Source organism: Stegastes partitus, unplaced genomic scaffold, assembly GCF_000690725.1.
Source record: "Stegastes partitus isolate 25-593 unplaced genomic scaffold, Stegastes_partitus-1.0.2 Scaffold9, whole genome shotgun sequence".
Classification (NCBI taxonomy): domain Eukaryota; kingdom Metazoa; phylum Chordata; class Actinopteri; family Pomacentridae; genus Stegastes; species Stegastes partitus.
The window spans coordinates 99,751-112,767 of record NW_007577740.1 but is presented as its reverse complement, the minus strand read 5'-3'; the positions used below and the strand labels follow the sequence as shown (position 1 = coordinate 112,767).

Genomic DNA, 13,017 nt, shown 5'->3' with positions numbered 1-13,017 from the left:
GGGTGGGTGGGAGGGAGAGGTAGGGTCAGACTCACAGGTTAGTCCAGCTTTTTGTTTAACCACCTCACAGCTTCTTCAGGCTATAGGTGACCTTGTTTCCCATGCAAAGAGTAAGGAGGAAAGGTGCAGGACTCCCCCTCTTGTCTCAGCAGAGATGTTATAATTCATTTAAAGCTGTGACACAGAGGTGAGGACAATTGATGCCTCATATTAGAGAAACACCCCGTAAAAATTAATTACCCCTCATCGGCTGGTTAAACAGCTTTTACACAGTAATCTGCCTGAAATCGTAATAATACCATTAGTAATTGAACACAAAAGAGAACACTCAGGATCTATTTCTATCTGTGGCGGATTAATAATGGTTCATTAGTAATAGTATTAATTAAAACATGTCTACTGTAGGACAGTGAGGTAAAAAGGTGAGGAAGAGGAGGGAATAACTGCTCCTGCATCTCGTAATCTCGTCTTTGCTGCTTTAATTCCTGTGTAACGCAACTTTAATCAGAAAAGTGGGTGAGCACTTGTAATTTTGTAATGAGCTCATTAAAATCTGTTTACACAGGCATGAGAAGACATCAGTTGAGTTATCACCTTGGTTTGTGGTTTGAAACTGCCAGGCTTATTTAAATACACGGAAATCTGATTGTTTAGCTGGTTTTAGTGGCAAAGCATTGCTGTCATGCAGAGTAATTAATCAGTGTTATAGGTGCATTCCGACAGGTGACTGTCTAAAATCACACAGAAACAGATATGAAAGAGTTGTGTATGGACACTTGAACAGCATTAACACATTTAAGTCTATTTTGAAAACCCTCTCGATTGATCTGTTGAAGAAAAAGCTTTTACAGTAACGTCACATTCACTGCAGTGAATTTCAAGCCAAGAGATGCCCTGCATACAACCGCCTTTGCCTTGTCTTGTTCTGTAAAGCCCACCTTTTTATCGTTGACAAACTACCAGAAAACAGAAATCGTTGCGAACAGCACCGCATTAGTACACAGAGAGCACAAACTGACACTGCAAGTGCAGCCACAACACATACAGATGAGCATACAAACACAGACATTCACACACAGACAAAACCAAGCCAGCTTTGTAATTCAAATCAAAGATGCAAACGGTGAAGCAGTACCTTCCGCTCACGCAGAGCTTCATCCTGTAGACCGAGAGATAAAATCCTCCTGCCTGAGCCTTTGCCGGAGATGGAGAAAACCCCCCTCTAAATGCAATCTCGATTGGCTTACCCAGCTCTCCCTTAAAGCTCAGAGAAACCCCACCACATGCACACCCCACCACCACTGCTGCCGCCACTACCAACACCACGCTCCAACAGCAGCAGCAGCAGCAGTAGCAGCAGTAGCAGCAGCAGCTGAGGCAGGAGGAAAGGCAGAGAGAGTGAGGGAGAGAGACTGTGCCAGAGTAGAAAGACAGATAGGAAGAGTGGGAGGGAAGGAGCTTAAAGGAAGAAGACAGGGAGAACGCGGGGGCGTGAAAGATATGTGCAGAGCAAGAGAGAGGGAAATGGAGAGAGAGGGAGAAGCTTACCTGACAGTGTCTATGTTGTTCATCTCTTCGTCAGCCACCTTAAGAAAATGACAGCATGTTAGTGGAGGGGGCCCATCATACCAGCCCAGGAGCTGCCAAGTAGAGCATCGCTGCAGCACACACACTCATCCACAGGAAAAATGAAACATACATATTCAGCAGGCACATTCACTGTTTCCCTCTGTTTTTGTTTATGCCCCCGCCCTTCTATCTTCTCTGCTCCCCCATTCGCTCCGTCCCCTCTCTCTTTCCACTCCTGCCTGTGAGAAAGCCCATCCAACACTCATCAGGCTGCACTCGGATATCTACATCTACGATTACTTGAGGTGAGAAGAGAACAATCATATCATACCGAGAGTGTGAGAGGAGAGAGTGAGAAGGAGAGGGGGGAAGGAGAGGGGGAGGGAGGGAAGGAGGGAGGGAGAGTGGAAACCTCCATTGCAGCCAGACTGCAGATACATGGCAAGCCCCCCCATGAGGGATTCTGGCAGCAACTCAGTATCTCTGTCGAGGTGCTGAATCGGAGAAAAGGAGCAAAGACAGAGAGCGGAGGGGAGGATGTGGCAAGAGAGAAAGAAGAGAGAAAGGGGGAGGTGAGGGGAACAGGTGGTTCAATCTGTTGAATCTTACATCTCCAGTCTCGGGCTGTTAGGGAGAATACGCTATATACAAGTGTGCTGCTGGCCCTTTTTCTGAAGGTGATGAATTATGCATCAACTTGAGAATATTCCCCCTGAATTCTCATCTTCATTTAGATTTAGGATGCAGGCGTGATCAAGTGTGGCATCCCTGCTGCTATGTTGTCATGTTTCATGATTTTGGAATGCTACAAAGAGCATTTAAGCTTCTGAAGTCAGGAGAGGGCTTCATGCATGTTCTTCTAGTGTTATTAATTAAGGAAGCAACCTTTACTGCAGGGATTTGATCTCCAGCGCCAGTGGGAAACATGACTACATCAGAATACCAACAAATGGCACCTTTAAGCAGAGGGGATGCCTGATGAATTTAGTTTTGCATCTTCATCTAGTGCAGAGCAGAAAATCGAATACCTATAAAGAATGCTTTGTTACTGCACTTGCACAAGTCCTTGTACTTGTGCAAGGAGATGAAACTTTGCAGCAACACATAGACACACACACACACACTACACTGAGATGAACACCAACAGGCTCACATGCCTGCCTCTCAGCCCCCACACCACCCACCTTTTTTCAAGCAGTTGCTAAGGTGACGGCAAAGGCTGAATTTTAATCAGACAATAAATTAAGGCAATGTGATCTTCTTCTTTATTATTTAATGGCAGCGGCACTGATTTTAAAGATCTGTCCAGTATTTATGTTTGTTTTTTGGGGAGAAACCCTGACAGACTGCTAATCAGACCAATCACATGTTGACTGATGCTTTATGTTGTCCAGGGAATGTAAAACATAGCAATATTTGACCTGAATGATACACTTATGTGGACTCTAGTGAGTGAGGTGATGTGCATCTTCAAGCAAGACAACCAAAGCCAGATGGATTAACATGTACCATTGAGATGAGTGTCATGCTGAGACTGCAAATCCACTCACTTTTGATGCAGTAATTGCCGAGTGAGCCTTCAGGCTTGTCCTTCTGTGAAATGCACACTGTTACTATAAGTCTGGAATCACCAGTTGCTCTTCCTGAAGAAAACTGTTGGTTAAACAGGTTCTCTGCTTCCTCTGCCATTTCAGCAAGGTTATGTCTCAAGCTGAGTAAATGATGGATGTCACAAAACAAATGTGAGTGAGTGGGCTGAGTCAGTAAATGACTGCATTGTTCAGTTCAGATTGTTTGTGTGGAGGAGTTGCTGATGGGTAGAATGCTAATGAGCACTTCCATAGAAGCGTGTTCACTGGTCAGCATGGAGTAGCACTCCTGTACAGACTCACAGACACATCATCATCTACCTGAACGAGTGGATCAGCTGAGTGGTCGCATGTTAGTGTGGACCAGCAGGACAAATCACACACACCAACTGTGTGAGTTCATTCCAAATGCCCACCCTTTAAAATGACTTTAAATTTATTTGAGACTTTTACTTATCCCAGCAAAAAACTCACACAACCTGGAAACCACAAGCTTTGAACACAACAGTCTTGTGTCCATTCAGTGGAGCATAACTAACTTTACAGAGATTTTTTTTCTTCCTAAAATAGCTGCCTGCTGCAACCAAAAATTATGCTGACAAAAACAGAGAGAGTGACCCAAAGTTCGATTGTTTTAAATCTCAAGTTAATACAAATATTTTTATATTTGGAAATAGACTACATGTGTATGTGACTCTGAGAAAATCATCCAAAGCTCTATGAAGCCTTCAGCTCACTGGTTTTCTAGCATGTGTTTGGTAAGGCTCTGCCAGATGTTGTTTGTAGCAACACCCCTATCAGAAAAAACACCAAACAGGAGACAAACTAATTTAACAATTAGCTAATGAACACAGCAAATCATTTTGCACCTAAAGAGACACATTTTAATTTAAAGTTGAAAAAAAACGCAAGTGAAACTTAGACCAATACTCATGAAACACAACACTTCAACCTTAAAGGAGTCAGTGTGGCATTTACAGCTTATTTCTGCTGCCCCCAAGTGGAGAAAAAAATGATAATGCAGGTTTTAAAATGCTACAAAGTAAGAATAACTTTAGGTTAATATAACAATGTATACAACGTATACTGCCCTCCTACACGTATACAGGTAGATTTGTTGATAAAGGAATGAGTGAAACACATATGCATGTTTTCTTGTGTCTGTGAGTGTGAAAGTGTGTAATTTCCCTTGTGGAATAATAAAGATGTCTCCCATATTTTCTGTATATATCTTGTGGTGATATTTGATGGTTTACTTTATGTTTTCTTTGAATCATGTATATTCCCACTGATCCCTGGAAAGTTCAAACAAAACCCCATAGACTACATTAGACAAAGAACTTGTAACTTTATGATGAGCCCATTTTTCCTGTTCCTCTTTACACTTTAAATAATAAAGCAGAAAGGCTTGAGAAAAATCAAGAAGAGCTCATTCAAATCATACAAAGACTTGATTTATTCAGACATCACTTCAAACTCTCTGAGAAACAATTTCCGCTCCAATCATAACATATGTTCAGAGCCTTGCTTTGATTAAAGACTGGGACGACTTTCATCACTCACCATGTTGATGCCTCTGGGCAGAGACACAGATCTGTAGGGGTATCTGGGGAAGTCACGATGAAACTCAGGAAAGAAATTCTTCATCTCAAATCCTTGACAGAACTGTGGAGGAGGTGGAATCACGTTATCCTCGTCTATTTCCAGCTGTGGCAGTGTTTCTGCTTTTACCTCGTTGCCCTGTGGCTCGTCATCCCTTCTTACTGTGTCAATGTCCGTCTCTAGATAAGTTTTCTGTGCCGGGTCAGGGGAAGTCTGCTCTTCTGGAGTCTTCTGCTGCTGGGCCATTGAGCAGAGTAGCCTGGAGCTCACCACTTTGACCTGGTCTTCAGGCTGATCCGGTGTTGTAGTGGTGAAGCCAGAGGGAGACACTGGTTTTCCAAATGCCTGCAGGCTGTTTGGGTCAAGCACATTGGATGCCACCTCATCCAGGAACTGTGAAAACTTCAGCTTGGCTTCGATCTTTTCCTTCAGCAGCCACTGTAGTTTTACACTTTTAGTGCTGGTGTGGGTGTGTGTAGAGCCCCTCCCCTGATGCAGTATGTTATGATAACTGCCTCCTCCCTGCTCCACCTGTGGATGAGCTCTGTAACAAGGCCCGCTGGAAGGGCATGCTGCTAGCTTCCCCTGCCCTCTCACTTGTCTGAGTTGAGTTTGAAAAGCCTCTTGGCTCTGCTTCTTGATGCAGCTGTGCAGGCGGCAGGTCACCCCAGAGCCCCAGCTGTTCAGGCTGCCTGTGCCCTCACTGCTGCTCCTGCTGCCCCCTGGGCTGCTGCTGGGGACACTGGGGCTGGACGGCTGGCTTGGTGAGGACTGGTTAGAGGGCAGGCCTATCAGCTCCTCCAGCCAGACCTGATCCCCGTTAAACATGGGGCCAGTGGGACTAGAGGAAGCCCAGGATTTTGGGGATGGCTGAGCCTGCTTTGCTGCATCTTTCTGGGAGAGGAAGCAGGCTGTCCTGCTTGTCCAATCCATCGGCTTGAGTCTGCTCTGCATGGATGTGTCTTCTCTCTAATTGAGGCAACTGGCAGATGATCCATGGTCTAGTGGATAGCTACGATTTTAAAGAGTTCTACCCCAATCCTGTGTCATTATTACGCAAGCCTGACCCAAAAATGATCCAATACATTTCACTCTAGGCTGAACAGATGGCCTCCTTTAGTGCCAGGATAACCCCCTGCTATGTCAGGCAAGGACATCCATACTCTGAGTCAAAGACTGTGAAAATCACACTTTCTCTGCTGGTAATCTGCAGAAGCTCCAGGTTTGGGTTTAATGAGAGGGAATTTTCATACAAGCCAAGCACGTGTCTTTGCTAGTTGAGCAGTGCTTACTCGGGGGGTGCAGTTCTTAATTAGAAGGTCTATTGATAGCTGAGCAGGCAAAGCTTTTTCCAGGTCAGTGCTTGTAGGATAGCATTGATCCAACAGAGCACATGGCAGCTGACACACACACACAGACTGACAGACAGGCTTGTTCAGTAATGGATTACGGAAATCTCATCAATATCTCTCAATAACAAAACAGTGCTGTTTATAAAAAAAAACTCTAAGACAGACTGTGTGTTCTATAATGGAGCGTTTCTATTGTGGAGTACTGCCTAAGAACAGATACACATTTTAATTATATCATCTACTGTACTTTGAAATTGTTTCACAACATACAATTACACTGCTTTAATGGATCAATACCACTCTCATGTCTGTGCGTCAGGAGCTGGAGCCAGAAGGCAGTTAGCCAGCTTAGTATAAAGACTGGCACCAGGGTGAAACAGCTACCCTGGCTCTGGTAAAAGTTCACAAATATACCAAACTGTTATTTTACAAAGAGTTAAACTGGATTTATTTCTTCGTGACTTCCTAGAGTCTTGTCATCATCATGACTTTTAAGGCAACCGGCAAAAACACAGCTGAATGGATCAACTGTTGCACTGATTAACCTCGAGATACAGCACATTAATTAGTGAGCTCTAAGATGTTTCTAATCGTAGTTTCAAACTTTGGACAGAGCTAGATGCTGGTTTTGATGCTAAGCTCAGCTAAATGCCTCCTGTCACCAGCTTAAAACTTAACATACAAAAGAAGATTTGACTCATTCCCACAAATGTCAACCATAACTTTATGGAAATGTATTAAAATCTACAGACTACAACAGTGTAATTGCATGTCCTACAAGACAACAAAAAGCGTAATGTATTAATTAATATTGTTCTCATTATTATTTTCACAATCTGAAGTCTCTTTCTGTTTCAAACATATAATACAAATCTGCTCCTGTTTGTCAAAAGCAACTTGATCCATGATTCAATAAGACACCTAAGCCAAGTGACTTCTGGTTACAGCTCTGTGCTCAGATGAACAAGTGTATTCCCCCAAAGGTTGAGCTTTTTCTTTAAAATAAATTCTTATTTTGAATGTGGAAACAAAGAAATCCACAATCAAGTTCAATTAATTTGTTTTAATACAATATTAACATATTTTTCCGTTCCATTCAGACATGTTGTCCTCACACAAAGTAAAGCATATATATTCATGCACTCACACAAAGGGACTACAGAATGTGTAGTAAATTAGTCTGTTTTCCAGGACGACTGCAAAATACGATGTTTCATATTTTGTCATGTTATTGCATCTTCTACTAAATCTCAGTTTATCATTTCTTGACATTCATGCAATCTGTATCACTGCTTTGCCGTGTATTCGTATGGGCATACTGTGGTTGTAATGTTCATCAATATTCAGGTGGTTACATAACGGCATCAATAACACCTCTGTTAGACTGTGCATGAGAGCAGTGCAAGAGATTGAATCTGGTGAGTGAGTGGCAGCAGTTGGACAGAAATAAAATACCACTTACCAAGAGGGGTTGTGGGAAGTTTCCTGAAAGTGAGACCCTTACCCAAAGCAGATGGTAAAAATAAACAAAACTGGACTGAAAATGTTGTGTTTTCTACAATGCACACTACAGGAAACCACATAGTGCAGCACCCAGTATTTCAGCTTGTGGTTCTCTTCATTGGTGTGCTGGTGTGAAAAGAGTTTTTTCTGGCTAGAGGGATTTCTTAGTCATTAATCTTTCAATATTCTAAATAATTAGAATCTAATCTAAACATAATCTAATTTGATGGGGAGCACAGACCATAGAGTGGACCTTCAGCTTGTCCTACCTGCACAGTCTGTCCCCCACAGATATTCGCTCGGATCAGACAGGGATAAGATACTGTACAGCGCATCTTGTCATGAAGGAGCCAGACTACTTGGGTCTCAAGGGGTGTCATTAGCGCTGCATTCGATATGCAGAGTTTTAGCCACAACTGGGTGGCCAGCTGTGCGCATGCGTTCCCTTAGCCTTGGGCCCCACACCCTGCCTACAGCTACAGTCCATCTGACTCACCCATGGGACCACCCTGTCTGTAGCATGGAGGAGCACCAAGCCTTCTGCACAGACATATCTATATCATTTTGTCTTTGCTCCATCCCTCTTTTTCCAATTTTTTTTTCAGGCCCTCTCCATTGTGCTGCCATTTCTCACCATTTTCAGACTTTCCAGACAGGCTCAGGCCTCCTCTATGATGAATATCCTTAATAATCTCTTTTCAATCTCAGGAGGAGGAGAGGGGTGGGAGCCAATTTAGAACTATCGCCCTGACGGGAGAGACAGTCAGCCCATGGCTGCCCAGAGGTAATGGTGCTGAAATGGATTCCTGCTACAAGCACAGAGGTGGAGATAATTGGTGATGCTTGCTTGCTCAGTGGTTGCACTCTGCTTTCCCTCGCTGACTAGTTGTGTTGCTGCCTGCCAGGGCTGAGCCTCTGCAGGGGCCACATTCTGTGTACCTCAATAAGCCTGCAGAGCACACTAAATGCCACAGCTGATCAGCTTTGGCCATGAAGTAGTATGGCTGTGTGCCGCTCAGCTCTTACTATGGCAGTGTGTTTTGCCTGTTGTCCCATCAGATCAGAAAGTGCTCTCCCATCTGTCCACACAGTCTCATGCTAAACACTAGCTAGACAGAAAGTCAGTGCTTCTCAAAATGACAAAAGCCAGTTTAACTGAGTTGCCATTAAAAAAAAACCAGCACAGAACATACATTAGAAATGGCAGTGACAAAGAGCAGGCCATTCATACAGGCCAGATAAATTCAAAATGCTGAAAGAAAAAGTAATCGTGGACTTCCTCGCAGCACAATTGACTGTTTTTTACCCTTAGACAGTGATAAAATGTGTCAGTGAATTAATATCTTATACGAGAACACCAAGAAACCCATCCTAAAACATAAAGCAATGTGGTATCAGCAAGATCACTGCCTCCCTCTGCTGCTTGGTTTCTCAAAGCAACAGGAACAACAGTGATTGATTTCAGATCGTTTCTGTCTTTAGGTCTGCAAATTGGATGTTCAAGTATGGAGCTGACTAACTGCGTCTTGTATCTTGGCGAGGTCTGTCAATAATGGCTAACAGGTACACTTGTGAAAGGCTGAGACGAGGAAACAGTCTGTCGACACGGAATCAGTAATCCATCACATGCCGAGACACTTGTCAATGCCTCCAGACCTGTGGGGTCGTTTTCAGAGAACCACACTGAGCAATCGAATGAGAATGAGTTAAACTGAATAAGGGCCAGCTCGTTCTGGAGGTGTGGAGATAGGTTTCCTGGGATCCCTGCAGAACACACAGTCAGGTTTGCAATAACATTAGTCAGACAGCAATTACAGAAGCACATAATGCATACCACAAGTGTGAGATGCGAAGAGTCAAGAGCATCTTTTTCCAGCAGGCAGTGTGTTAGCAGAGACAAAACAGTTTATAGTTTAATTTTTACAAGGCATCACCAACAGCTTTATGCCTGATCAAAGAATTCAGGAGAGTAAACACACTTTCCTCAAGTGAATACTGGAGATTTACACTATCTCCGTCTGTAGCTTCAATACTAGCGTGTCTGAAGCGTACGTAGCCTGGATGATATCTCTATATGGATGTGCTGCTGAGGAGAGGGACCAGCTGACCTCAATACATGTCATTATCATACACAGTCTTGTGTTAACAGCGCCTGTCATATCACTGTGTGTGCTCCACCAACTCAGTCACACAGCAAATGGTGAGCGTAGCATCGTGCAGCAGATTCATGAGTTGTTACCTCAAGTGTTGACAATCTTCACGGTTGAACAGATGAAGAAACAAGCACCACCTGCAGAAACCCAAACTTCATCAGCAGAAACCCTACAGACGAATCAGCAGGGAATCAATTTAATTATCTTCACAGAAACAGTTGTGAAAAGTAACTAAGTACAATTTTGAGGTACTTTACCTAAGTGCTTAATTTTATACCACTTTGTACTTCTACTCTACATTATAGACAGTAATTTGCACTTTTGACACCACAACATTCATCTTTTAGTCACAAATTTAAAATGAAAATGTAACAACAGCTACAGAAAAACCACACACGTCATCACATGTGATTTTTCTGTAAGGGAGAGTCTACTTTTTAATAATTAAAGTACGTAACAGTTTGTAACGGATTGTGCAGTTGAAATGACTAGTTGATTAGTCAGTTCACAGGCTGTTTTATATATAACAATTTAATAGCTACTATTTGTCTTTTTCAATTTTTCTTTTGACAGTGTTATTTCTTGGATTATTTTGAGGTTTGTATCCTTTAGTTGAACACAATGAGCAGTGTTACAGTGTGTGTTATGATGGCATTTCCTCACACTTTTAAAAATATTTTTTTAACCCAAGTATAATAAGCAGCTACAGTCCTAAACAAAATGCAAAATGCACTTTCAGCGCAGGATTTGTACTTGCATTGGAGAAATATTAGTACTTAAGTAAAGAATCTGAAGACGTACTCCTTTACTGCACAGAACCTCTTTAAAGCTGGTAGGCAGAAATTTAGAAAAGGCAAAAGAAAAAAACTATGCCAGAATTTGAAACTACAGTCCTCCTACTCTTCCATCTCCCCTGCCTGTCCTGTGTAACATTTACTTCTAGCTTCCCACAGGACTTGAGCACTGCTCTCCTGACAGAAAGCCCACCATCTCATCCATTGCACCATCACCTCCTACTCTCTCTACAGACTTTGTTGTTCTTTAGACTGAACTGGGTGGAAGGGCCATAGTCTCCATGGACTAGACTTTCTAAATCATGAAAACAGCTAGGAGAAAGTGCACAAGTCTAGTTTCCTCTCAGATCACTTGAATTACAGTATGCTGAAAGGTTACTATAATTTTTTTGCCGAATGATGCCAAAAATAAATAAATAAATAAAAACACTGCCAAGCTCCACCTTCAAGCAACACTGTGCATCTTTGCCTGAACAGGAGCAACAGCGACATCTGTGGCCACACCGGGTAATTACACCATTCTGGTGCTTTAAATTCTGCAAAGCTCTAAGTTCAAGCAGTCAAGGATACTAAGACACAGCCCGTCATTTGCTCATGCAGCAAAAACAAGACCATTATTTTAACAAAGTTTTGCGCTCATCCTTGTCATGTCGACATGCAATTTATGAGCACACATAATTTTGTGTCTTTTATATTTTTTGTGTTTGCTTTGTCCTCTCTCTCCTTGTACTTGTCTGCTGGCATTTCTGGCTCTGGACCAGTCTGATGAAAGTTAGTCAGGTAAATCTCAATAATTATAATACTGTATGATCTTAACTGTACATATATCTATATTTAGCCAAGTAAATTTGTATTTTATGTTGTTTTGTAGTGCTTGGTTGTCTGTCTCTAAGTGTAACCCTGTGATAGACTGGTGACCTGTCCAGGGTGTCCCCTGACTTCACCCTAAGTCAGCTGGGATAGACTCCAGCCCCCCCGTGACCCTAATGAGGATTAAGCGGTGTATGTATAATGGATGGATGGATGGATGTTGTTTTGTAGGGATTTAACTGTAATACGTACATTTACACTGTAGTACTGTCTTACCTTAATGCTGAAACTTGTTAGGTAAATTTGTAATGCCTTATGTCTTTACTGGAAAACCCTTCAGCTCCAACAGCTGTTGTTTTAAATGTACTGTATAAATAATGGTGATTTAAATTAAATTGCTCTCTGGCTCTAGTCCACTGATTTGCTTGATCACTCACTCCCTTTTTCTCCTCTTATCTTCCTCTGTCAACCTCTTTTTTTCGGTTTCTTTACCTCTGCAATGTCCCATCTAAGAATCTTGTTAATTCTAATTCTTGCTAATGCTAATTTTTTGTTTGATAGCACGTGGCACTGACACTAATGAGAGAGCTTTTTCTTATGGCTCCCTAAAAAGCCACAGCTGGTGGAGTGTGGCATAGCAGTGTAAAGCGTTATGCCATTTTCCCAGGAGATCAGCTCACCTCAGTTACCTCAGTTGGGAATGAAAGAGGTTCTATTTTCAATGCTAGTCAGTGCACCATCAAATGTTTTTGAAGCTGCTATTTTAAAGTAAAATATTTGCTCTAACACTCTGTAAGTTGCATTTGGTGGAGAAGCTTAGCGACCCAGTGTGTAGCCTTTGCTCTTAGAAGGCCTCTGGCACCTTTGTTCATATGGTGTGGGATTGCCCGCCTCTGGCATATTTCTGGAATGAAGTAACTCTAAAATTATCCCAACTCTTATCTGTAACCATGCAAAGGACCATATCTGCTTTTCTTTTGGCTTATTTATCTACGCTGGTCATCTCAAAACACCAGAGGAGGATCTGATTAGCAGGTGTATCATTGAAGCCTCCTCACTCTCTTGTCATCAGACACCAGATTGTTTCCTTCTACATTTTATGTTTGGAGCTGTCGACTGCATGTGTAAATGATGCTACAGTCAGATCTCTTGTAATAACACTGATTACGTCCATTGTATGATTCTGTCTTGCTCACCTTGATGGGGTTTATTTTTTCCAGTTGCAAAGTATGGTCCCTTCCCTGTTTATTATTCATGTATTTCAGCCTGTGGAACATGTTTGGGCACTATGGTGTGCATTCACCTGGACCCCATTTTGCCTTCAGAACTGCCTAAATTTTTTGTGGCATAGATTCAACAAGGTGTTGAAAACATTCCTCAGAGATTTTGTTCTACATTGACATGATAGCATCACGCAGTTGTGTACATTTGTCGGTTGCACATCCACAATGCGATTTCCCTGTTGGATTGAGATCTGGAGACTGTGGAGGCCATTGGAGCACAGCGAACTCTTTGACATGTTCAAGAAACCAGGCTGAGAAGATTTAAGCTTTGTGACATGGCGTGTTATCCTGCTAGAAGTAGCATCAGGAGATGGATACACTGTGGTCATAATGGGACGGACTTGGTCAGCAACAATACTCAG

At 42.5% G+C, this 13,017-nt stretch overlaps 1 protein-coding gene across 1 annotated transcript in view; it reads right to left on the bottom strand.

Moving 5' to 3' along the window:
• LOC103359114 (brain-enriched guanylate kinase-associated protein) overlaps nt 1–5,588 on the bottom strand; it is a 30,938-nt gene extending 25,350 nt beyond the window's left edge. Inside the window, exons 1-2 of the mRNA XM_008284333.1 lie at nt 4,722–5,588; nt 1,549–1,586 (exon numbers count right to left, since the gene is read on the bottom strand). Coding sequence (XP_008282555.1) covers nt 1,549–1,586; nt 4,722–5,588 — 905 coding nt within the window. The remainder of the gene's footprint in view (nt 1–1,548; nt 1,587–4,721) is intronic.
• Nucleotides 5,589–13,017: the final 7,429 nt, after the last annotated feature.